General features: G+C 48.0%; 2 protein-coding genes across 3 annotated transcripts in view; one reads left to right on the top strand and one right to left on the bottom strand.

Annotated features, from left to right (window-relative positions):
- The window catches only part of SLC35A2 (solute carrier family 35 member A2), a 139,955-nt gene that overhangs the window by 102,056 nt on the left and 10,856 nt on the right, over window positions 1-27,043 (top strand). The window lies entirely within an intron of this gene.
- Window positions 9,671-10,884, bottom strand: LOC147684374 (uncharacterized). The gene is made up of 2 exons (XM_086940297.1): window positions 9,777-10,884; window positions 9,671-9,738 (listed from the first exon to the last, which is right to left on the bottom strand). The coding sequence occupies exons 1-2, from the start codon at window positions 10,882-10,884 to the stop codon at window positions 9,671-9,673; spliced, it is 1,176 nt and encodes a 391-aa protein (XP_086796423.1).

The following is a 27,043-nucleotide window of genomic DNA, read 5'->3' as shown; positions in this document are numbered from 1 at the left end:
AGAGCTGGGTGGCAACCACACTGGGACTTGGCGCCCTCCACTCAGGGCATGATCTCTGCCCCTCCCAATCATGGGAGGTGGTGCTTGAGTGACGGGTTTTACACACTCTGTTGAAGGTTTATCAAACGGATAGTTACATTGACTGCAATCTGGCTTTCAGCCATCCATTAGAAGCTGATCACAAGCCCCTCAAACAAACACTGGCTCTGATCACAAATGATACTGCTGCTGGGGAGGGCTGTGCAGGAGTGTACATGGTGCCACGCCCACCTCATGCAGCCCACAGAATCTGGCAGCAATGCATTGCAAGTGAGCGGCGTCTAAGACCTCTACGCTGGTTGCTGCTGGGTGAATCTCTTGCAGTGCTGCCTGGCCAACAAGTGGTGGCTGTGTCACCACGCCCCTCAGCACGTAACAGCCAATCGTACATAAGCATAGGAAGGAGTCCCATCTATTGACCCTCATGCCCTACCCACCAAACGGGCTCACGTGGGTCTGGAGCAGGCAACAATGTTGCTGTCCTTAAAAAGTGCAAGAGTTCCTTCCCACACAGGGGAACTGGGATTAGTATTTTTATGTTCGGCACATTTGCCCTCCCCACACTCCCACCCCATTGCCTCTTCCCTTGCAGGTCTGTATTGATTTCTGAGGCTGAGTGTGCTTTCTAAGAGGCAGGTCTCCTGTAGAGTGAGTGACTGCTGGGCTGTGCTATAAGTGACCAAGTTGGCACTGGCATTTGTATTAGATGAAATTACAAGAGTAGGTGGATAGGAGAGAAGGGGTTCGTAACACATTTAGAGTGCCAACACTCAGCAACGACACAAGCTGACCACCAGCAAGCACTACATGGAGGGAACATAAAAATAAAACTGCAAAATCACAACATATAGAGAGCAAGCCTCTTAGCAGACCATTGGCAAGACTAACAAAGCACACCCACCCCAAAAAGACTAAAACTAGGAGAAACTGGCACATGAAGACATTCTTGTGCACTCGTCCAGAAAATAATTACACCCACATCGCCTACCAAGGGTCCCCATAGAGTAGGACTGAGATGCATCCACATAATCAGACTAGAAGGGAAATATACTCTGAAGTAAGAATGCATGCGGCAGACTGGGAACCAGACAAAGAGCAGGGGCGATAAAACTGAAAGACAAGCCCTTCCAAGAGAAGTTAAAAACATGCTTGGACTGTGAAGCAAACATAGAGCTACATGATGACCAGAAAAAAAGGGGACTGATGGAAAACACACAACCATGGGGACAAGGGCCGTAGAACGATTGAGTGAGGAAGACACACTAAGCAAATAGCGGGAAGATCGTAAAATTTGAAAAAAAAACGCGCACAATCCTAAAAAAATAAATGTGGACATTTCACCTGACTATTTAAAGCCAAAAAGTGTTAGGACTGAGGAAATAATAGACTGTATGCAGAGGCCAGAAAGGTACAGGGCTGAAGGGACTACATGCATAACTGGCCTAGGACAAGAAAAGGGAAGGGCATATAAAACATGGAGTCACAAAGTCAGCTATGGTGTAAATAAAAAGAGGCTTGAAGAGAGAAGATACACATAGGACAGAATACAGCCCCTCTGCCCACCATAATCCACCTACCACTGACAACTCAAAAGGCGTAGAACTGAGGAACAACTGCACACACAGACACCCACACCACTGCCCTACAGCCCCTTCACTCCCCATCCAGATGTCACCGCTAGCGTGCACCCCTCTCCATGATAAGTCTCCAGTCAGTGCTACAGAACATCTCCATCCCCCCTGGGACCCTCCTCACATCACTCACTTCTAGTTGAGGCACCAATGCAGAAAATGCAGGAGCGGCTACACTGGGGTTGTTTGTTCTTTCTTTGGCCAGCAGCAGAGGTTGCGGGCACCTCCACTCTAATCAATCAACAATCAATGGGGTCTGTCTGTGGTTATTGTTGGCGGGGATGAATAATGTTCAGTGTTGGAATTGTTTCATTATGGATACTTGTGCCAACACCTTTCAGAAATAAATTTATTTCTATTTGTTAAAGAGTCAAGTGTTGCTGCTTTCACAAGGGACGGTATGTTTAGTTTTCAATCCAAGTGCCCAACAAGTACATTGGTGAGGTCTCTCCTAGGGTTTCTCTTGCCATTCATCAGCAGATGCTGTGGGAGGCTCAGTCACACCGCCTGTCAATATCTTGGATGTGTATGGGAACTACAGAGCACTACCACTGGGTTACAACACGTTGAATGTCTTTCACCATTTCAGACCATAACTCTTGCACCTTCAGGCCTTTCGCTATCAACTCTGACTGAGCTCTCTTCATTTATTACTGTTTCAGATCATAGCAGCTTGAAGGCTGTTCGCATCTAGGCTGTGCTCTCTTCATTCATTACTGTCTCAGATCATAGCAGCTTGAAGGCTGTTCACATCTAGGCTTTGCTGTCTTCATTCATTACTGGCTCAGCTCATAGCAGCTTGAGGCCTATTCACATCTAGGCAGTGCTGTCTTTATTCATTACAGTCCCAGATCATAGCAGCTTGAAGGTTGTTCACATCTAGGCTGTGCTCTCCATTACTAGCAAAGATCATAGCAGCTTGAAGGCTGTTGACATCTAGGCTGTGCTCTCCATTACTGGCTCTGATCATAGCAGCTTCAAGGCTGTTCACACCTAGGCTGTGCACTCCATTACTGGCTCAGATCATAGCAGCTTGAAGGCTGTTCACATCTAGGCTGTGCTTTCTCCATTACTGGCTCAGATCATAGCAGCTTGAAGGCTGTTCACATCTAGGCTTTGCTGTCTTCATTCATTACTGGCTCAGCTCATAGCAGCTTGAGGCCTATTCACATCTAGGCAGTGCTGTCTTTATTCATTACTGTCCCAGATCATAGCAGCTTGAAGGTTGTTCACATCTAGGCTGTGCTCTCCATTACTGGCTCTGATCATCGCAGCTTCAAGGCTGTTCACATCTAGGCTGTGCACTCCATTACTGGCTCAGATCATAGCAGCTTCAAGGCTGTTCACGTCTATGCTGTGCTCTCTCTTCATTCTTTACTGTCTCAGATCATAGCAGCTTGAAGGCTGTTCACATCTACCCTGTGCTCTTTTCATTCTTCACTGTCTCAGATCATAGCAGCTTGAATGCTGTTCACATCTAGGCTGTGCTGTCTTCATTCATTACTGTCTCAGATCATAGCAGCTTGAAGGCTGTTCACATCTAGGCAGTGCTGTCATTATTCATTACTGTCCCAGATCATAGCAGCTTGAAGGTTGTTCACATCTAGGCTGTGCTCTCCATTACTGGCTAAGATCATAGCAGCTTGAAGGCTGTTGACATCTAGGCTGTGCTCTCCATTACTGGCTCTGATCATAGCAGCTTGAAGGCTGTTCACATCTAGGCTGTGCACATCTAGGCTGTGCTGTCTTCATTCATTACTGGCTCAGATCATAGCAGCTTGAAGGCTGTATACATCCAGGCTGTGCACATCTAGGCTGTGCTGTCTTCATTCATTAGTGGCTCAGATCATAGCAGCTTGAAGGCTGTTCACATCTAGGCTGTGCTCTCTTCATTCTTTACTGTCTCAGATCATAGCAGATTGAAGGCTGTTCACATCCAGGCTGTGCACATCTAGGCTGTGCTGTCTTCATTCATTACTGGCTCAGATCATAGCAGCTTAAAGGCTGTTCACATCCAGGCTTGGCACTCTTCATTACTGGCTCAGATCATAGCAGATTGAAGGCTGTTCACATCTAGGCTGTGCTCTCTTCATTCTTTACTGTCTCAGTTCATAGCAGCTTGAAGGCTGTTCACATCTAGGCTGTGCTCTCTTCATTCTTTACTGTCTCAGATCATAGCAGATTGAAGGCTGTTCACATCCAGGCTGTGCACATCTAGGCTGTGCTGTCTTCATTCATTACTGGCTCAGATCATAGCAGCTTAAAGGCTGTTCACATCCAGGCTTGGCACTCTTCATTACTGGCTCAGATCATAGCAGATTGAAGGCTGTTCACATCTAGGCTGTGCTATCTTCATTCTTTACTGTCTCAGATCATAGCAGCTTGAAGGCTGTTCACATCTAGGCTGTGCTGTCTTCATTCATTACTGGCTCAGATCATAGCAGCTTGAAGGCTGTTCACATCTAGGATGTGCTGTCTTCATTCATTACTGGCTCCGATCATAGCAGCTTGAAGGCTGTTCACATCCAGACTGGATCCTCTTCATTACTGGCTCAGATCATAGCAGCTTGAAGGCTGTTCACATCTAGGCTGTGCTCTCTTCATTACTGGCTCAGATCATAGCAGATTGAAGGCTGTTCACATCTAGGCTGTGCTCTCTTCATTCTTTACTGTCTCAGTTCATAGCAGCTTGAAGGCTGTTCACAATAAGGCTGTGCTATCTTCATTCTTTACTGTCTCAGATCATAGCAGCTTGAAGGCTGTTCACATCTAGGCTGTGCACATCTAGGCTGTGCTGTCTTCATTCATTACTGGCTCAGATCATAGCAGCTTGAAGGCTGTTCACATCTAGGATGTGCTGTCTTCATTCATTACTGGCTCCGATCATAGCAGCTTGAAGGCTGTTCACATCCAGACTGGATCCTCTTCATTACTGGCTCAGATCATAGCAGCTTGAAGGCTGCTCACATCTAGGCTGTGCTCTCTTCATTCTTTACTGTCTCAGTTCATAGCAGCTTGAAGGCTGTTCACAAGTAGGCTGTGCTCTTTTCATTCTTTACTGTCTCAGATCATAGCAGCTTGAAGGCTATTCACATCTAGGCTGTGCACATCTAGGCTGTGCTGTCTTCATTCGTTACTGGCTCAGATCATAGCAGCTTGAAGGCTGTTCACATCTAGGATGTGCTGTCTTCATTCATTACTGGCTCAGATCATAGCAGCTTGAAGGCTGTTCACATTCAGGCTGGGCCCTCTTCATTACTGGCCCAGATCATAGCAGCTTGAAGGCTGTTCATATCTAGGCTGTGCTCCCATTATTCATTACTGTCTCCTATCTTAGCAGCTTGAAGGCTGTTCACATCAAGGCTGTGCTCTCTTCATTCATTACTGTCAAAGATCATAGCAGCTTGAAGGCTGTTCACTTCGTAGGCTCTGCTTCATTCATTTATTAATCACACGGTCTCCAATTATGAAAGCTTGAAGGTCGTCTTTTAGTATCAGATTATGACTCCATCTACCTACGGATTCTGCTGGGTCATGAAATGTTCAATTACGTTCAAACTGTTGTGCATTGAGAAGATTAGTTGTAGCCTGCTGGGTGTTGAAATGTTTAAATGCTCTCATTCTGTAGTGCAGTGTGAGGAGCCGTTCTGTGCCTGCTAGTGCTGCTGGGCCATGACATTTTTAATTATAGGCCTGGGGAAGTTTGTGGAGTTCTGGTGTATGGAACTCCCCGAAGTGCCGGAAAAACTCTGCTGCGCTCCAGAGTTCTGCAAGCGGCAGAGTGTGGTAAGTCACCCTGCTCGGGCTGATCTTTAGTACCAGGAGTATGTCCTGCGCTGGAAAATCAGCGCGAACTGCGCCATGCACCGCACAATAGGGCGCTGCTTCTTTTTGCCTCTCGAGTACATTTTCTACTCCAGCGGCAGCTTCCTCAGCGCTAGCGGCAGGATGCTCACCCGAGTGGTAGCGACCTGATGCAACTGCCCGCTTTGAGAAATCTCGCCGGGAGACGGTCTAGCTTATGGTGTTCGTTGGTGAGCCGCACAAGAGGATAAACTCAGTGTTCCAGAGTTTTTCGGAACTGTGGGCCAAACTGAGCGAATTCTGGTGGCGAAGCGGAGTTCACCGTCCACCCCTATTTAAATACTCTCATGCTGTAGTGCAGTGAGAAAAGCAGTTCAGTGCCTGCTGGTGCTGGTGATGAAATGTTTAGTTGCTCTCCTGTTGTATTGCAGTGTGTGGAGCAGATCTAAGCCTGCTGGTGCGGGTGTCATAAAAGGGCTAATTACTCTCACGTTGTAGTGATACGTGAAGAGCAGTTCTAAGCCTGCTTGTGCTGGGTGGGGAAATGTCTAATTGCTCTCATGTTGTAGTGCAGCGTGAAAATCAGTTCTGTGCCTGCTGGTGCTTGGTGGTGAATTCAAAATTTGCAAACATATGTGACAAGAATTTTCAATTCTATTAAGGACAAGGAGGCGAGGATTATGCTATCTCATTTCTTTAATGAAATGCTCAGCAGCCATAGAAACAAGTAGAAAACCACAATACCCATAAACACTTGGGTAACAACCATAGAGTCTTTGGTATAAAAGGCCATATAGAGAGTCACACTTCCTCTTTCTTTTGTGAAAACAGAGCCAGTAAACCTGAAAAATCCGACATGGAAAGTCGGGTAAGGCAAACTCCATCACCAATCCAGGAAGTCCAAGGAACAACAATCCTCAAAGGAGCAGGCAGGGAAATCCAGGCCTCCACGAAGAAACCTCACTTGGGTTCAGATCCTGAAAAGAAACAGAAAGCCGTAATACACAGTCTGTGCAAAATGACCATAAAAAGAAGGGTGGGTAGAAAAACAAGATCATTGCATTATATCAACAGCAAGGAAATATTGAACATGTGTACAGTAACAATAATGTATACAACAATGGGTGGGATAATCCTCGCCTCCTTGTCCTTAATAGAATTGAAAATTCTTGTCATGTATGTTTGCAAATTTTGAATTCTATTTCAGGACAGGAGGCTCCGATTATGCTTGTTTAACACCTTGGCTGCTAGGTGTTTTCCCCCCCTGTGCTGGAAATTGCTCTTAGGCTGTATTCATGACGAGCTCAGCTCGTCATCAGCACAGCTCAACTGTGCATCATGACGAGCTGAGCTCGTCATCAGCATCGAAAGGGTTAAAGCTGATCCACCACAACAGAAGCAACATGATCAATAGGCTTGAAGTAAAAAGTTTTAAAAAACAGAATCAGAGGACCAATCAGCAGCCTTCATAATATCAAACAAAGTGACACCCAACGAGAAGGCTTTAGAAGCCATAGCCCCTCATGCAGAATGAGCCCCAAACACAGATATATCAATTCCAGCTTCCGCCATGAGCCAACGTACCCACCGAGCCAAAGTAGCCGGGGTAACGGGGCGAAAGGGCTTCTGCAGAGCAATCAACAATTGACCTTGCATATCAGAACGTAAAGAAGAAGTACTTACTTTGTAATCTTTGAGACATTGAACGACACAAAGGTTAGGATGATCGGGGAAGGACGGATAAGAAATAAACGTAGTATTGGTCTTGGTACGCCTAGAAAGCCGAAACGTGACTCCCTCAGGAGTAAAACTACGTCCTGCAAGATCTAAAGCACAGACATCTGAAACCCGCTTGCAGGAAACTAGACACAACAACATAGTCAGTTTGGCTGACAGCTGTTTACGGGACAGTAAAGAAATGACTGGCCAGGCCTCCGGAAAACGTAAAATAATAGACACGTCCCATAAGGAAAACTTATTTAGAACGCGGAGGATTCGCAAGGCGAATACCTTTGAGCAATTTAGCAACTAAAGGATGGTCACCCGCCGTTTGCCATCCACCTGGAGGTGACCTGCAGAAATAGCAGAACGGAATTTGTTCACCATGCGATACACCAAACCAGACTAAGCAAGCGAAGCCAAAAAATTGACCATCACAGAGACATCAGCCGATGTGGGATCAACTTGCCGTTGAATACACCAGTCAGTCCAACGCTTCCAAGAGCCTCTGTAGCGTTTGTGGGTACCAGGAGACCAGGCGTCGCTGATGAATCTGGAAGCGTCCGCAGAAAGGCCTGGGAACGACCAGCGTTCCCCGAAATCCGCCACGCCAGAAGAAAGAGAGACCCTGACAGAATCAGGGGATGCGGAGTCTGAAGAGGATCTAGCAGGAGATTTTTCTTCTGAGGAAGAAGGAACGGTACTGCACAAGCCATTTCCAGGAGAACCGGGAACCACGCTTGAGCCCTCCACAGAGGAGAAATCAAGATCAACTCCGCTTGGTAGCGCTTCGTGTAAGCCAAGACCCTGGGGATCATCATGAACGGGGGAAATGCATAACACCGCGCTGACGGCCACGGTTGGAGAAAGGCATCCGTGGCTAGGACTTTCGGATCTGGCCTCCAACTGAAGAACAGTGGGAGCTGAGTGTTGAGGCGGGACGCAAATAGGTCTATCTGACATTGTCCCCAGGTCCGGAGAAGAAGACGGAACACGCGAGGATGAAGCCTCCAATCGCTGAAGTCCTTCAGGTGCCTCGAGTTCCAATCCGCAATGAGATTGTTGCAACCTGGGAGATACATTGCAATAACCGTGATCTTTTGTTGCAGACAAAAGTGCCAAAAATCTTTGGCAATCTCCGCCAATAATCGCGACGAGTCCCCCCCAGTTTGTTGATGTAGCGGACTGCCGATACATTGTCCATTCGGAGAAGTATGCAGCAGTTGGACCGAAGGGGAAAGAGGCAACGAATCGCAAAGGATCCCGCCAGGAGTTCCAGACAGTTGATGTGGAGGGAAAGCTCCTGGGGGGACCAACGACCCCCCCGTCGAGACCGGACCGCACCGGGCACCCCAGCCCCAACAACAGGCATCCGACTGGATCACCACTTCCGGCGTGGACCCGAACAGGGCTCGACCATTCCAAGCCTCCATATGATCCAGCCACCATGGCATCTCTGACCTCGTGTCCTCCGAGAGAGGAATTTGATCTGAATGAGGCCGTTCTGGAGATGACGAATCTTCAGGCGCTGCAAAGCCCTGTAATGTAGCGGGCCGGGAAGATCGCCTGAAGGGAAGAGGCCAAGAGACCGACAACTCCTGCTAACGACCTCAATGACACAGTCGGTTTCGTAATGATGGAAGTCCATTCCCTCTTGATATACCGAATCTTCTGATTGGGTAATAGAAGCTGACAGGTAAGTGAGTTGACTTTGAAACCCAAGAAATCTATCACCTGAGTCGGGTGCAACACAGACTTTTGAGAGTTCACCAGAAACCCGAGGGACTGCAAGAGCTCGATGGTCCACTCTAGATGAGACATCAGAGTGAGGGGACAATCCGCCAGAAGGAGGATGTTGTCTAAGTAAATGATCAACCGAACCCCTCGACTGCGAAGAGACTCCACGACCGGCCTCAACAGTTTTGTGAAGCACCAAGGTGCTGAGGAGAGGCCGAATGGGAGAACCTGATACTCGTACCAAGTCCCCTGCCTGTGGAACTGGAGAAAGGGGCGATGCGGGCGGAAGATAGGAATGGACAAGTATGCATCCTTGAGGTCCAGACGAACCATCCAATCCTTCTCGCAAAGAAGATCCCGCAACAGATGGATTCCCTCCATCTTGAAGTGTCTGTAGACCACACCCCCGTTGAACTCCTTTAGATTGAGCACCAATCTCGAGCCCCCTCCCTTCTTCTCCACAAGAAAGACCGTGCTGACGTACCCCTGTGGATGACGCACGGTCGGAACAATCGCCCCTAGTAAGAGAAGTGACTTGAGTTCCTCGGTGATGAACACCTGATCTTTTTGGGAAAAACAAAGAGGAGAAAGAGGATGGGTTTGACACAGGGGCTGATAAAACTCTATTTTGTACCCCTGGACCGTCTCCAGCACCCATGCATCGCTGGAGATCAAGCGCCAATTGTCTAGGAAAAAACGTATCCTGCCCCCCAGAACCACACTGCATGCAGGAATCAGGCTCACCTGAAGTTGTGGAATCTTGATATCCACCGGAGTGTCCACCGGAATGTCCTTTTTTGTATTGACCCTTCCTTGAGGGGTGTAAATTTGACCTTTGGGAATAGCCGGAATCTTGATTTCCTCCTCTGTGGGACTGATAACCCCTTTGATTGGGTTGTTGTTGACCACGGCCGAACGAGCGTCCCATGTTTCGTCCGGCCTTGCTGAAAACCGGACGAAAAGCTCGGCGGAGTGAAGCCTGTTGTTTGTCCAATCCAGTAAAGGTATTGACTGACTGAGTCAACTCTTTCAAGAATGGCTGACCAAAAAGTAAGCCCTGAGCAGCAGGACCCGATTCTGAGGTGGAAAGCTCTGCCAGTTTTGGGTCGAGCTTCAGAAGGATGGAACGACGCCTCTCCCTGGAGAGAGCGCAATTGGCGTTGCCTAGTTGGCAAATCGCCCTCTGAGCCCACTCGATAAGCTCATCTGGATCTACCATCGCAAATGACTCTTTGGCCATGAAGCCAAGATCCAAGATCTTAGTAAGGGGGCCCAGCATATCAAGGACCTTGTCCTGGCACGAACGCCATGAACGGTCTAGACCTTTCTTAGGGTCTTTGGCAAACTTACGAACATAAGTCACCATGGTGGGATCCACCTCTGATGTGTCTGCCAAGTTGTCCGCCATATCCGGTCTAGGGCACTCTGTACGGAGACGTGCACGGACCTCCTTTTCAAAAGGTTGACGGATGTGCTGCTGCACATACTCAGCCACCGCCGGGGACGGGAGCCAGGCTGTTGAATTGGGGTGGACAATGTCCGTGGGATCAAAGGTGAGGACTGGAGGATGAGTGGGGGCATCTACAAAATGTTCCTGGCACTTCTTCTTCTTTGGAGGTGGTGGAATGTGGTCCGAGGAAGAGAGCTGATCTTCGTCATCAGCGTCAGCTGCCACAGATGTGGACTTTGCAGCGGACAGAGACTTAGCCAACCGCTGAAAATCTGAAGCATGGGGATTCCCAGGGGAACTGGAAGACTTACGCGAAGCAGGAACCCAACCTTGTTGTTGAGCATTATGCGTCAAATGTCTCTTCAGAGGATGAATTGCACGAACCAGTGCCTTATTCATGGAATGTTGTACACCCTTATCAAGGGCTTCCACCAAATCCTGCTCAAGAGACTCAGAGGCCTCCTCGTCATAAGCAGCGTCAACTTCATAATAATATTCACTCATTGTACACTAATAGTGTAATTCTGCCCACAAGATGACGAAATAGAAATTTGCCCAAGGCAAAAGCTCTGGTTTAGTCAGACTCACGGAGCGCCGGAAATTCCCTACCGCGCATGCGCGGACACCGGATGCCTCAAAACGAGAGGAGCTCGTGCAGGCAGCGTGTGTCCTCTACAACCCCCAACTCCCACTCCACAGGCACAGGACACGGACACACAGCGCCCGGACCGTAAGGGAGGTGGACACACGCTCCCAGCCGCGCAATGCCGATGAAATAAATTGAAGGGAGAAACGGCACAAACGCGAGGGAACGCGGAATATCGCACGGCACCGAGTGCGCGCAAAGCGCTAATTAATATAGAAGCAAAAAACACAGCAAATGCAAGTAGGTAAGAATAAAGCACTAAACTGGCTGCGGAGCAGCAAAGAAAGAGGAAGTGTGACTCCCTATATGGCCTTTTATACCGAAGACTCTATGGTTGTTACCCAAGTGTTTATGGGTATTGTGGTTTTTTACTTGTTTCTATGGCTGCTGAGCATTTCATTAAAGAAATGAGATCGCATAATCGGAGCCCCCTGTCCTGAAATAGAAATGTTTCATGTTTCTCATGTTGTAGTGCAGCCAGGCGTGCAACACCCATTGGACTCACCGGGCTTCAGCGCCCCCCCTCCCCCCCCCCCCCCCCTCGTGGGATGAGACCGATCCCGGGCACACACAGAGCCGCACCCGAACGTTTCACAGGTCTTTAAAAGACCAATTGAATGTTAATTAGGCCTTGCTGTTGTTGTACCCCTTGTTGGAGGCCCTGCAGCTCCACTCTGCCCACTGATTAAAGGTTCAGCCCCCCATGCCCCCCCCCCCCCTCCCCGAGATTTTTTCCAGCAGCCGTCCGACGCATGGAAAAGGCTAATTGCTCTCATGTTGTTGTGCAGCGTGAAGAGCAGTTCTGTGCCTGCTTGGGGCTGGGTGGTGAAATGTTTAATTGCACTCACCTGTAGGAGCTGCTGGGCAGATGATAGGAGCTGTGGGCCTGGTGGTGGAGGGTGGTGAATATTGAATTGCTCTCATGTTGTAGTGCAGTGTGAGGAGCAGATCTAAGCCTGCTGGTGGTCGGGGGTCAGAAAAGGGTTAATTACTCTTATGTTGTAGAGCAGTGTGAAGAGCAGTTCGGATGAAGACGAGTTATGTCTCGCTTGGAGCCAATATGGCTCCTTGTATAGAGCAGTTCTATGCCTGCTGGTTCTGGGTGGTAGGAGTGAGGGCAGATGAAGAGGAGTATGGTTCTGCTGGTGGAGGGTGGTGACATTTAATTGCTGTGTGCGGTTGCAGGGTGGTGGAACATTTAATTACCTCTCATATTATAATGCAGCGTGAAGAGCAGTTTCTATGCCTGCTGCTGGTTGGAGGTGAAATGTTTTATTACTGCTTGTGGGTTTACACCCCTAGGAGGTTTTACTAGATAATTCCCATATGTGTGCTTGTGTGAATGAGGGGGCATGCTGCATCTAAATCTAGTACAAACACCGTTTCCACTCAGCTTTTGATTGAGGTAAAAATACTCACCACCACCATATAGGACTTCAAGGGTTCTCTTGGATCAGTCTCCCCTCAAGACTAGTCTTTTGTAAAAGAGAGATTACCAAAATAAGGCCAAACACTGCACCCAACCAGATCTGCCCAAGGCTGTGCGCAGCAGGGGATTTGTGCCCAAGGCTGTGCGCAGCAGGGGATTTGTGCCGCAGGGGATTTGTGCCCAAGGCTGTGCGCAGCAGGGGATTTGTGCCCAAGGCTGTGCTCAGCAGGGGATTTGTGCCCAAGGCTGTGCGCAGCTGGGGATTTGTGCCCAAGGCCGTGCGCAGCTGGGGATTTGTGCCCAAGGCCGTGCGCAGCTGGGGATTTGTGCCCAAGGCCGTGCGCAGCTGGGGATTTGTCGACAAGGCTGTGCGCAGCAGGGGATTTGTGCCCAGCAGGGGATTTGTGCCCAAGGCTGTGCGCAGCAGGGGATTTGTGCCCAAGGTAGTGCGCAGCAGGGGATTTGTGCCCAAGGTCGTGCGCAGCTGGGGATTTGTTCCCAAGGCCGTGCGCAGCTGGGGATTTGTTCCCAAGGCTGTGCGCAGCTGGGGATTTGTTCCCAAGGCCGTGCGCAGCTGGGGATTTGTGCCCAAGGCCGTGCGCAGCTGGGGATTTGTGCCCAAGGCCGTGCGCAGCTGGGGATTTGTGCCCAAGGCCGTGCGCAGCTGGGGATTTGTGCCCAAGGCTGTGCGCAGCAGGGGATTTGTGCCCAAGGTCGTGCGCAGCTGGGGATTTGTGCCCAAGGCCGTGCGCAGCTGGGGATTTGTGCCCAAGGCCGTGCGCAGCTGGGGATTTGTGCCCAAGGCCGTGCGCAGCTGGGGATTTGTGCCCAAGGCCGTGCGCAGCTGGGGATTTGTCGACAAGGCTGTGCGCAGCAGGGGATTTGTGCCCAGCAGGGGATTTGTGCCCAAGGCTGTGCGCAGCAGGGGATTTGTGCCCAAGGTAGTGCGCAGCAGGGGATTTGTGCCCAAGGTAGTGCGCAGCAGGGGATTTGTGCCCAAGGTCGTGCGCAGCTGGGGATTTGTTCCCAAGGCCGTGCGCAGCTGGGGATTTGTTCCCAAGGCCGTGCGCAGCTGGGGATTTGTGCCCAAGGCCGTGCGCAGCTGGGGATTTGTGCCCAAGGCCGTGCGCAGCAGGGGATTTGTGCCCAAGGCTGTGCGCAGCAGGGGATTTGTGCCCAAGGTCGTGCGCAGCTGGGGATTTGTGCCCAAGGCCGTGCGCAGCTGGGGATTTGTGCCCAAGGCCGTGCGCAGCTGGGGATTTGTGCCCAAGGCCGTGCGCAGCCAGGGATTTGTGCCCAAGGCCGTGCGCAGCTGGGGATTTGTGCCCAAGGCCGTGCGCAGCTGGGGATTTGTGCCCAAGGCCGTGCGCAGCTGGGGATTTGTCTCCAAGGCCGTGTGCAGCTGGGGATTTGTGCCCAAGGCCGTGCGCAGCCAGGGATTTGTGCCCATGGTTGTAAGCAGCTGGGGATTTGTGCCCAATGTTGATATTAACAGGGTTGAAAATTAAGTACATCATAAAGAACCACAGTTACAAACTGAGATCTGATTTAGCCTCAAATGTGTAAAACCATGACATTACCCTGTATGGTTATGAGCAAACCCACATGCATAACCCTTGCTGCCTGCCGTGCTCAAACACCAAATCTGCCAGTGGCCAAACAGAGAAAAGAGCGATCAAGACAACAACATGACTGGTGTCGCGAGGTATGGTGTCTCTTGCGTGCATTTTTAACCATAACGGGCGAATTTCGGTTGTTTTACTTGCTTGAGTCAGAACCATAACTCACTTTTTAACTGTGTTTTTTCTGGTGAATATACATATACGGAGAGCATACACAATGGGTAGCTGAGTTATATGGGCCTATATGGCAATCCTGTGGATTTTGTGACATGTACAAACCATAAGGCCGATGTGAGTGGTTTATACATGTCACCTGAACTCAGAGCTGACAATGCAGGGCCATATTACACGTTACTTGTTATTTGCTTTTTATATTACGTGATTTGTTAACTGATTTTAGTACTCTTTCGAAAGATTTATAGCACTTGAATGTCATAAGTTTAGTATTCATGGTTTTCCTGAGACTGCAGATATGTCCCTCAGGGTTTTAAGAAATTCATATTTCTGCTGGGGAAAACATGCTAATACTTAAAGGACCAGATGTATGACCAAGAAAATTGTGCATCGCAAATTGCGACTCGCAGTTTCTGATGTACAACAGTATTCCACACTGTTTGCGATTCCTTATGGGGTCGCAAATTGCGAGGCTCAATAATATTAATGAGCCTCTCTCAATTTGCGAGCCCATTGGGAATGACATCCCGCCCAGGGATGGTGGCCTGCTGGGCTCAGCAGACCACCATGTCTGGGACTGCTTTTTGATAAAGCACCTTTTTGTTTTTGTTTTTTAATGCAGCCCGTTTTCCTTAAAAGAAAATGGGATGCATTTAAAAAGGAAAAAGGAAACTTTTCAGTTTCATTTTTTTTAAGCAAAAGCAGTGGTCTCTGTGACCACAGCCCGCTCTTAAAAAATATTTTCCAACATACTCACAAAGGGGAAGGGGTTCCCTGGGACCCCTTCCCCTTTGCGAGTGGTTTACCACCTACTTGAAGTAGGTGGTAAACTGCGAGTGTTTTGCGGCCGCAAATACGGTTGCAAAACACTAGTACATAGCATGTTGACTCGCCGTCCCTTCCTAATAGTGAAAGTCGCAAATGCTATTTTGCGAGTCTGGGACTCGCAAACTAGCATTTGTACATGCTTTTACCCTTTTTTTGCGTCCGCAAAAGGGAGGTTCTCCCGTTTGCGGCCTCAAAAAAGGGTCCTACATCTGGTCCAAAATGTCTTTGTGCAACGATGTGTGTTTATATAAATCAAGTTCTAAATGTAAAGCCCATCGTAAGAAAATTAAACACTATTATTCTTTAAAATGTGCTATTCTTTTCAATACATTGATAGATCAGGTTTAACAAGACCTCTCAAGAGAGAAAATAAAGTGGCCTCTATTAACTGAATGCGCAGCATGGGGCGCTTGTAAACAACAAAAAATATTTGCAATGCAATAGGTCTCGCATTTGTAAGAATTTAAGCTATTGTCATTTACAATGCCAATACCTCAAACTCTTGTAAATGTGAGACCGATTGCGTTGCAAATGCTTGTTATAATGGTGGTACGATGGCTGTGGAGGGTGTGTCTTTGGCCTGTATGGTGTCGAGTCCTGTTACACCTGTAATGATGTCTCGACCCCTTATGCCTCTCCTCCCATGCCAGTCACTGACCAGCCCCTCTGCAAGGCTTGTTGTGTTTCTACAACCAGACCGATGAAGACACTAACTGGAGCCCAAGGTGCCAGGGTACCTGCTGTGCCGCCGTCCTTTAAGGAGACGCGGGTTCCAGTAATCACGAAGAGGCTGAAGGACGGCGCGTGCCTTGGTCCTCCGGTGTCCCCGGAGAACATCCTCACCTGAGTTATATCCTCTGGCGCCAGCCTTGCCGCATTAGGAATGTGCATCGGGCTCTTTTCATTAATTCATTTTAATGCCTTCCTTTTATAGCTAAATTCTTTGCATTAATGTGACCTTCCCAACTGATCATGTCTGCAGACGCGTATCAATTCCAAGCGACGTCTACTACCTGCCCCTTTCTTGAAAAACAACGTTTTCCCCGTTACTGCCGTTCAGTCCTTGCCGCAGAGTGGCTGCAGAGCCATTATTTTTTTAAAGTTTAACATTTTAGGGACTTTTGCTGACCGCTGTAAACAACTACTTCCGTTTTGACCAATACTCAACTTTTTTTTTTAATAGAGGCTCCCCTTTGCCTTTTTTGAGATATTCACATTTCTTTTATCTGTTGCTACTCTAGTCAGTCTTTCAGCATTCCCAGAAAGGAAAATGAAAGGGTAAGGGAGCTTATCACATTTCAATAGTATACGTTTTGCCTAATCGTTTTCTAAATGTTGAGAACTGAACAAGACTGATGTGATATGCGGAAGAAACTCACTCCCTGGACAGCGTCCTAGAATGATAGAAGCTCACTCCGTGATCAGTCTCTAGATTGTGAAAAGCACACTCCTTGAGCATCCTAGATTGCCAGAATATCACTACACGAGCAGCATCCTAGATTGCTTAGACACTCACTCCATGAGCAGCATCCTAGATTGCTTAGACACTCACTCCACGAGCAGCATCCTAGATTGCTTAGACACTCACTCCACGAGCAGACTCCTAGATTGCTTAGACACTCACTCCATGAGCAGCCTCCTAGATAGTAACAAGCTTCCTCCATGACCATCTTCCTGAATTGTGAAAAGCGGACTTTATGAGCAGTGTCCTAGATTGGCAGAAGCTCACTTCATGAGCAATATCCTAGTCGGTGAGAAGCTGTCTCTATGAGCCGTGACCCAGATCCGAGAAGCTAACTCCATGAGCAGCTTCCTAGATTACAAGAAGCTCACTCAACAAGCAGTGTTCTGGACTGCGAGAAGCTCACTCCATGAACAGTGTCCTAGACTACCACAACTTAACTTCACGAGTCTCCTCCTAGATTTTAAGAAGCTCACTCTGAGGAGTGTTCTAGACTGCGAGAAGCTCACTCCATGAGCAGCGTCCTAGACTACCACAACTTAACTTCACGAGTCTCCTCCTAGACTTTGAGAAGCTCACTCTGAGCAGTGTTCTAGACTGCGAGAAGCTCACTCCATGAGGAGCGTCCTAGACTACCACAACTTAACTTCACGAGTATCCTCCTAGATTTTAAGAAGCTCACTCTGAGCAGTGTTCTAGACTGCGAGAAGCTCACTTCATGAACAGTGTCCTAGACTACCACAACTTAACTTCACGAGTCTCCTCCTAGATTTTGAGAAGCTCACTCTGAGGAGTGTTCTAGACTGCGAGAAGCTCACTCCATGAACAGTGTCCTAGACTACCACAACTTAACTTCACGAGTCTCCTCCTAGATTTTAAGAAGCTCACTCTGAGGAGTGTTCTAGACTGCGAAAAGCTCACTTCATGAACAGCGTCCTAGACTACGACAACTTAACTTCACGAGTCTCCTCCTAGATTTTGAGAAGCTCACTCTGAGCAGTGTTCTAGACTGCGAGAAGCTCACTCCATGAGCAGCGTCCTAGACTACCACAACTTAACTTCACGAGTCTCCTCCTAGATTTTAAGAAGCTCACTCTGAGCAGTGTTCTAGACTGCGAGAAGCTCACTCCATGAGCAGCGTCCTAGACTACCACAACTTAACTTCACAAGTCTCCTCCTAGATTTTGAGAAGCTCACTCTGAGTAGTGTTCTAGACTGCGAGAAGCTCACTCCATGAGCAGCGTCCTAGACTACCACAACTTAACTTCACGAGTCTCCTCCTAGATTTTGAGAAGCTCACTCTGAGCAGTGTTCTAGACTGCGAGAAGCTCACTCCATGAGGAGCGTCCTAGACTACCACAACTTAACTTCACGAGTATCCTCCTAGATTTTAAGAAGCTCACTCTGAGCAGTGTTCTAGACTGCGAGAAGCTCACTTCATGAACAGTGTCCTAGACTACCACAACTTAACTTCACGAGTCTCCTCCTAGATTTTGAGAAGCTCACTCTGAGGAGTGTTCTAGACTGCGAGAAGCTCACTCCATGAACAGTGTCCTAGACTACCACAACTTAACTTCACGAGTCTCCTCCTAGATTTTAAGAAGCTCACTCTGAGGAGTGTTCTAGACTGCGAAAAGCTCACTTCATGAACAGCGTCCTAGACTACGACAACTTAACTTCACGAGTCTCCTCCTAGATTTTGAGAAGCTCACTCTGAGCAGTGTTCTAGACTGCGAAAAGCTCACTTCATGAACAGCGTCCTAGACTACCACAACTTAACTTCACGAGTCTCCTCCTAGATTTTAAGAAGCTCACAAGTCTCCTCCTAGATTTTGAGAAGCTCACTCTGAGTAGTGTTCTAGACTGCGAGAAGCTCACTCCATGAGCAGCGTCCTAGACTACCACAACTTAACTTCACGAGTATCCTCCTAGATTTTGAGAAGCTCACTCTGAGCAGTGTTCTAGACTGCGAGAAGCTCACTCCATGAACAGCGTCCTAGACTACCACAACTTAACTTCACGAGTATCCTCCTAGATTTTGAGAAGCTCACTCTGAGCAGTGTTCTAGACTGCGAGAAGCTCACTCCATGAACAGCGTCCTAGACTACCACAACTTAACTTTACAAGTCTCCTCCTAGATTTTGAGAAGCTCACTCTGAGCAGTGTTCTAGACTGCGAGAAGCTCACTCCATGAATAGCGTGGTCAAAAGACAACGTATTCTCGGGAGGTGTGGGGGGTGATAGTCGACTTGGAGTGGACCGCCAATCACCCACTCCCCTGGAATCTTGAGATGACCAATGACAATGTAAATGTGTTTTATTTAGATTATTTGTATGTAAAATGACCTTACTGTGATATCCTGAAAGTCTAGTATGGGTCTGCCCTCGTGGCCGCGCCACTCCTGCGCTCGACTGTCGCGCCTCTCTTCATTGCCAGTTCTTTCTATGAGGTGTGTCCTTAGATGGGGATTACAGAGCTGTTGCATGGCAGTAGTTCTAGATTGCATTCCAAGCAATGTGATTGGCTGTGCCACATATAGCAGACCAATGAATGCCATGATATGGACATTGGAGTGGTTCAATAAGGTTAGCGGTTGGCTCTCACCTCTCTTGTGACTCCAGACCTAACAATAGTACTAGCCAATAACTCAAACTCCTGCCTCGAGCAGTTCAACAAATGCATTGTGATTCACTTTGGAGTACTTGTAAGTTTAGCGATTGGCCCACACCTCATTGGTGACTCCAGACCTAAGGCTGGTGGCGTAAGAATAGTACAGTCAATAGCTCGAACTCCTGCCTTGAGCAGATCAACGAATGCACGGATGCAGCGTGATTCACCTTGGAGTACCTCAGTAAGTTTAGCGATTGGGATTGGCGCCCACCTCATTGGTGACTCTATACCCAAGGCTTGTCACATAATGATGACAACAGGCAATAAATAACATGAACCCCTGCCTCAAGCAATCTGCCTGGAACATTTCAGGACAAGCACGGTGCTTCTTTCGCTCTGTTAGCAGTTTGAGTAAGATTATATTAGCACTTAAAAATTGCAACTTGTAAATATTTTATATTGTTCTCGGTTCTACGATGAAACTAGAAAAGACTGTTTGAGTTGGGTGAAATAACATGCAGAATGCAGAGAAACCTGGTCACCTTTTGTACAAACATCAACGGCAATGAAACTGCAAAAAGTGCATTACCAGAGATCTATCAAAAGACTGGGCCAAGTACATTACGTGCAATCAAAATTGATACAACTTTAATTAATCAGTAAGTTTCATTCACTCATTAGAAGTTGTATTATAGTTTTGTTAGACTTCCCTTACAGCTATTGGCTTCATTCGAGGACTGGTTCCCTCTGGCCCAAATCCATGTTTCCAAACTGTGCTTGGAGTTCAGACGAATATAAAAAAGGATATTCCACTGCGCAGAGCTACAAAGGTCTTATTCGCGTGGACATACCCCCCAAAAGATTTAATTGAAATGCTATACCTGCAACAACAAACAATGTCCCAAGCCCCAGATGTCTGCAATTCCTGATTCAGAATGTGATCGAGACACCTCAGAATACTCTTTTTCACATTCTTTATCCAGTGAACTCGTTTTCCATCCAGTTTTATTGCACATTGCTTCTTTCTATGCACTCTTTTTCTACCAAAGGAGTTTACTCAAGTGTCAACAGTGTGCCTAACCACCGGGGGCAACAAAGTCCTTGACATAGTGTGAGACCTGGTTCGGTTGCATCCAGTGTAGTTCGAGTTTACCCTGCAACATGGGCTGGTCAGGATGAGTCATGCTCGTCCGCTGATGGACGGGGACGCCCTGTGCATTAAAACTGATGGAACCCTACAGAGTATTCCACAGAGCTCACTGCATCAGCAGGACTCGGGTCCTATGGCAGCTGGGCTGAAACCATGTTCTGTGGCAGCGGTTCTCAATTCTATTGAAACCATGGTTCTGTGGCAGCTGTTCTCATGGTTCTATTTAAACCATGGTTCTGTGGCAGCTGGGCTGGTGGTTGTATTGAAACCATGGTTCTATGGCAGCTGGGCTGGTGGTTGTATTGAAACCATGGTTCTGTGGCAGCTGGGCTGGTGGTTGTATTGAAGCCATGGTTCTGTGGCAGCGGAGCTGGTGGTTGTATTGAAACCATGGTTCTGTGGCAGCTGGGCTGGTGGTTGTATTGAAACCATGGTTCTGTGGCAGCTGGGCTGGTGGTTGTATTGAAACCATGGTTATATGGCAGCTGTTCTGATGGGTTAATTGAAACCATGGTTCTATGGCAGCTGGGCTGGTGGTTGTATTGAAACCATGGTTCTGTTGCAGCTGTTCTAATGGTTCTATTGAAACCATGGTTCTGTGGCAGCTGGTCTAAGGGTTCTATTGAAACCATGGTACTGTGGCAGCTGGGCTGGTGTTTGTATTGAAACCATGGTTCTGTTGCAGCTGTTCTGATGGTTCTATTGAAACTATGATTCTGTAGCAGCTGTGCTGATGGTTCTATTGAAACCATGGTTCTGTGACAGCTGGGCTGGTGGTTGTATTGAAACCATGGTTCTGTGGCAGCTGGTCTGATGGTTCTCTGACAGCTGGTCTGGTGGTTCAATTGAAACCATGGTTCTGTGGCAGCTGTTCTGATGGTTCTATTGAAGCCATGGTTCTGTGGCAGCTGGTCTGGTGGTTGTATTAAAACTATGGTTCTGTGGCAGCTGGTCTGATGGTTCTATTGAAACTATGATTCTGTAGCAGCTGTGCTGATGGTTCTATTGAAACCATGGTTCTGTGACAGCTGGGCTGGTGGTTGTATTGAAACCATGGTTCTGTGGCAGCTGGTCTGATGGTTCTCTGACAGCTGGTCTGGTGGTTCAATTGAAACCATGGTTCTGTGGCAGCTGTTCTGATGGTTCTATTGAAGCCATGGTTCTGTGGCAGCTGGTCTGGTGGTTCAATTGAAACCATGGTTCTGTGGCAGCTGTTCTGATGGTTCTATTGAAACCATGGTTCTGTGGCAGCTGGTCTGATGGTTCTCTGGCAGCTGGTCTGGTGGTTCAATTGAAACCATGGTTCTGTGGCAGCTGTTCTGATGGTTCTATTGAAGCCATGGTTCTGTGGCAGCTGGGCTGATGATTCTATTGAAACCATGGTTCTGTGGCAGCTGTTCTGATGGTTCTATTGAAGCCATGGTTCTGTGGCAGCTGGGCTGATGATTCTATGAAACCATGGTTCTGTGGCAGCTGTTCTGATGGTTCTATTGAAGCCATGGTTCTGTGGCAGCTGGGCTGATGATTCTATGAAACCATGGTTCTGTGGCAGCTGGTCTGATGGTTCTCTGGCAGCTGGTCTGGTGGTTCAATTGAAACCATGGTTCTGTGGCAGCTGTTCTGATGGTTCTATTGAAACCATGGTTCTGTGACAGCTGGGCCGGTGGTTGTATTGAAACCATGGTTCTGTGGCAGCTGGTCTGATGGTTCTCTGGCAGCTGGTCTGGTGGTTCAATTGAAACCATGGTTCTGTGGCAGCTGGGCTGGTGGTTGTATTTAAACCATGGTTCTGTGGCAGCTGGTCTGATGGTTCTATTGAAACCATGGTTCTGTGGCAGCTATTCTGATGGTTCTATTGAAACCATGGTTCTGTGGCAGCTGGTCTGATGGTTCTCTGACAGCTGGTCTGATGGTTCTATTGAAACCATGGTTCTGTGGCAGCTGGTCTGATGGTTCTATTGAAACCATGGTTCTGTGGCAGCTGGTCTGATGGTTCTATTGAAACTATGATTCTGTAGCAGCTGTGCTGATGGTTCTATTGAAACCATGGTTCTGTGGCAGCTGGGCTGATGATTCTATGAAACCATGGTTCTGTGGCAGCTGTGCTGATGGTTCTATTGAAACCATGGTTCTGTGGCAGCTGGTCTGATGGTTCTATTGAAACCATGGTTCTGTGGCAGCTGGTCTGATGGTTCTATTGAAACCATGGTTCTGTGGCAGCTGGTCTGATGGTTCTATTGAAACTATGATTCTGTAGCAGCTGTGCTGATGGTTCTATTGAAACCATGGTTCTGTGGCAGCTGGGCTGATGATTCTATGAAACCATGGTTCTGTGGCAGCTGTGCTGATGATTCTATGAAACCATGGTTCTGTGGCAGCTGGTCTGATGGTTCTATTGAAACCATGGTTCTGTGGCAGCTGGGCTGATGATTCTATGAAACCATGGTTCTCTGACAGCTGGTCTGATGGTTCTATTGAAACCATGGTTCTGTGGCAGCTGGTCTGATGGTTCTATTGAAACCATGGTTCTGTGGCAGCTATTCTGATGGTTCTATTGAAACCATGGTTCTGTGGCAGCTGTGCTGATGGTTCTATTGAAACTATGATTCTGTAGCAGCTGTGCTGATGGTTCTATTGAAACCATGGTTCTGTGGCAGCTGGTCTGATGGTTCTATTGAAACCATGGTTCTGTGGCAGCTGGGCTGATGATTCTATGAAACCATGGTTCTCTGACAGCTGGTCTGATGGTTCTATTGAAACCATGGTTCTGTGGCAGCTGGTCTGATGGTTCTATTGAAACCATGGTTCTGTGGCAGCTGGGCTGGTGGTTCTATTGAAACTATGATTCTGTAGCAGCTGTGCTGATGGTTCTATTGAAACCATGGTTCTGTGGCAGCTGGGCTGGTGGTTGTATTTAAACCATGGTTCTCTGGCAGCTGGTCTGGTGGTTCAATTGAAACCATGGTTCTGTGGCAGCTGTTCTGATGGTTCTATTGAAACCATGGTTCTGTGACAGCTGGGCCGGTGGTTGTATTGAAACCATGGTTCTGTGGCAGCTGGGCTGGTGGTTGTATTAAAACCATGGTTCTGTGGCAGCTGGTCTGATGGTTCTATTGAAACCATGGTTCTGTGGCAGCTGTTCTGATGGTTCTATTGAAGCCATGGTTCTGTGGCAGCTGGGCTGATGATTCTATGAAACCATGGTTCTGTGGCAGCTGGTCTGATGGTTCTCTGGCAGCTGGTCTGGTGGTTCAATTGAAACCATGGTTCTGTGGCAGCTGTTCTGATGGTTCTATTGAAACCATGGTTCTGTGACAGCTGGGCCGGTGGTTGTATTGAAACCATGGTTCTGTGGCAGCTGGTCTGATGGTTCTCTGGCAGCTGGTCTGGTGGTTCAATTGAAACAATGGTTCTGTGGCAGCTGGGCTGGTGGTTGTATTTAAACCATGGTTCTGTGGCAGCTGGTCTGATGGTTCTATTGAAACCATGGTTCTGTGGCAGCTATTCTGATGGTTCTATTGAAACCATGGTTCTGTGGCAGCTGGGCCGGTGGTTTTATTGAAACCATGGTTCTGTGGCAGCTGGGCTGGTGGTTGTATTAAAGCCATGGTTCTGTGACATCTGGTCTAATGGTTCTGGGGCAACTGGGCTGATGGTTCTATTGAAAGCATGGTCTGGGGCAGCTGGGCTGGTGGTTCTATTGAAACCATGGTTCTGTGGCAGCTGGGTTGGTGATTGCATTAAAACAATGGTTTTGTGGCCACTGGGCTAATGGTTCTATTGAAACCATGGGTCTGTGACAGCTTGTCTGATGGTTATATTGAAACCATGGTCTGGGGCAGCTGGGCTGGTGGTTCTATTGAAACCATGGGTCTGAGCTGATAGTTCTATGGCTCTGGTTCTATGTCGAGCAAGAACTCCTGACAAGGTGCATCACCAAGTCTTTTCTCTACAGACTGTTCTCTGCTTACTGCAGCAGCTCTTCTGTTATGGGTCTAAGTGTGGCCTTAGCGTGTTGTAAGAGGACAGGCACTGGCAAAGTGCTGCTCCTGGATCACAATTATTTATGCCAGACTGACCAGTTGGCGCTCTGGTACTTTTCGAATTTTACGGGGCCTCGCTAAAATCTGCATAGCCACTCCATTACACCTCAGCTTGGTGCCAAGCACAACAGGAGCCAGCCAGTCCAGCTAAGGCCAGAAAAAGGCCACATATCTTCTAGATGCAGATGAGGCTTGGCCTGAGAGGACTCTGACAGTGGCCCAGCAGCAAGCTTCACAGGGAGCACACGATCGCTGTATCTCCTCACTGGTGGAGCTAGGGTGGGAAAGTGAATCCACCAAGGGAGAGCTGCCAGGACAGTAGTAATCTGAGCAGACTGGCCCAAGGCCCCCACCGTTCTAGGTTGTCACCATGGGTTCCACCATGGACTCCGGCATGCACACTGCCCTTAACCTCTACCCACGACACAGACAACTTGTGTACACTCGTTCCATACATACCGGATGCATATGGAATCCTTTTATCCGGGGGGGAGTGCAGGGTTGGCTCCATCGGCGGCTTTCCTTTCTACATGGTCCTTGAAGGGAAGCTTGAATCCGCGTGGAAGGCCATGAACTTGCACCATTGGTGAGGCAAGGTGAGAAGTCCTCCAGGTGCACGATGTGGGGCAGAGGCTCGCTGGTGCATGCACAGCCCTGAAGAGACGGTTCTCAGAGCCACTTGGACCAGAAGCTGCAGATACATCCCTCTGGGCCCTTTTTAAATAAACCTAAACATCTGCAAGATACATCTACATCATTTTAATTTAATAAGATACTCCAAAGCCATCTGTTCTGTTTCCTCTCAACCTCTGTCTGCGCCTTCTTCCGCCCCCTTAGTGCTGACTGTTCATATTCCAGATGTTCTGACCCCATATTGTTGTTTCAGAGTAAAGCGCTCTGCTGTCCTTCTCAAAGAGGTTCACGGTATAAAACTGCACGTCGGAATGAATTGCGAATTACTTTTTTTTTAGTTATCTGACAGCAAGACTCACAGAGCAGTGTGCAGCAAGCATTAGCGAAGCCTATCGGTCTTGCCTTGGAGACCTCTTGGCTTTGCCAATCAATTTAGCAATGAGTTACTCTATTGCATTACATTCCTTCAGAAATGTCCTTGGTTTCCCACTGAGAAGCGCATAAGGTTTAAAATCTTACGTACAGTGCATAAGATCATGAATGCATTAGAAGCCCCCTTTCACTTTGGACTTGTGCAACCCCATTTACCCTCAAACCTATTGAACCCAATAAACCTGGAAGTGATTCCACGGTTCACAAGAAAGAGATTAGGAGGCCGCTCCTTTCAGGTTTTGGCATGGCCCTTTGGGATAGTTTGCACCTTAACTTGAGGGATACGCAGAATCCTCTACCTCTCTTTTGCTGCATATTTCTGTTGTGTGATCGCTTATTTCAATAGGAAGCCTCATTGCTGGTGCAGCCATGCGCTCTTTACATCTTGTTAATAGAACATAACATATTTCAATAAGTGAATACTTTGAATTTGTAAACTCAGCAATTTTGTATTGGAATTGGAGTTGACTTTACCAAGTGTTGGCAAAACCAAGAGGTTTGATTCTAAAAGGTTGAACAATCTGGTCTTCCAATGCTTGTTTGGGGCCGGTGACCGGAGTCTCTGGTGTCCGGGTGAGTTCTGGCTGAGTGAGCGTGTTCATAATGGGGCATGATTGCGAGATCTGGAGCTGGGCTGCAGGCCGTCTGAGTCAGTGGGGCCGTCACAGTGTTCAGATTATATTCTCATCAATCCTTGGCCTCTCTCCAGTGATGGCTACGTATGTACCATTTAGAATCAACAATTCTAATTATTTTCAACAAAATCATTGTTGTTACTCATTTATATCAAACTACTAGTAAGCACTCTCAAAACCAATAGTTCTGGCTTGTTTAATTGTTTGTAAGGATGCAATAGCAAAACACTTGCAACGAATCACCGACGTGCAGGTCAATCGCCGTACTATGTAAAGCCCTGGATTGTAGTTCACGTTTTAAGCCACACCCTTATGTACTTAGGCCACGCCTCTTTTGGAGATCCACTCCACTAATTTTTCATCCCAATAAAAACACTGTTTTCCACAATAGGCTTTTGGCTACAGACAGCTAGAAGCTGTCTTGTATGTGAGAACTAAAGATTGTGATGTAAAACTGTGGAATCCTTGGAGTCAAATCTAAAATTTGTGGAGGAGAAAGGAGGAGTGACTGCTTTACTCCTTTGCGGCAATTGATTCCTGCAGCAGCTCTGGGAGGGCAGAAGCTCATATGCTGTAGAGCAGGGGTCTCCAAACCGGTCCTGGAGGGCCGGATCCATGCCAGATTTTTAAAATTACTATATGTATCTCAAAAGGGATATCCAAAAAATCTGGCCTGGATCCGGCCCTCCAGGACCGGTTTGGAGACCCCTGCTGTAGAGCTTCAGAGGAGGTAAGGGGTTGTGCATTTCAATAAATGAAAACTGAGGGCCTGATCTCCACTGACGCACCCTAGGCCTTGGTTGTAGGTCCCAGGGCTCTTGATGCCACCATGCCCCTTTAAAAGTGGAGCTGTAGTATTTGACCTCAACAACATTGATCAAAGGGTTGTGCGAGGCAGGCAAGCGACTGCTGCGAGGAGCGTGTTTGGGGCAGGGGAGTAGTCCAGAGGGTAGAATCAAAGAAGATGGGGGTGGGGGGGCAACAGGAGGGGGGCGAAG

The sequence above is a fragment of the Lissotriton vulgaris genome, chromosome 10 (genome assembly GCF_964263255.1).
Source record: "Lissotriton vulgaris chromosome 10, aLisVul1.2, whole genome shotgun sequence".
Taxonomy (NCBI): Eukaryota; Metazoa; Chordata; class Amphibia; order Caudata; family Salamandridae; genus Lissotriton; species Lissotriton vulgaris.
This window is presented reverse-complemented; position numbering and strand designations above follow the sequence as displayed.

What these genes read in the sequence shown, in the direction of transcription:
- LOC147684374 (XM_086940297.1), bottom strand. Translation starts at nt 10,884, where the DNA reads ATGAGTGAATATTATTATGAAGTTGACGCTGCTTATGACGAGGAGGCC. An exon ending in AGGAGGAAATCAAGATTCCG is followed by an intron (nt 9,739 to 9,776) that starts GCTATTCCCAAA and finishes CCCTCAAGGAAG; the next exon opens with GGTCAATACAAAAAAGGACA.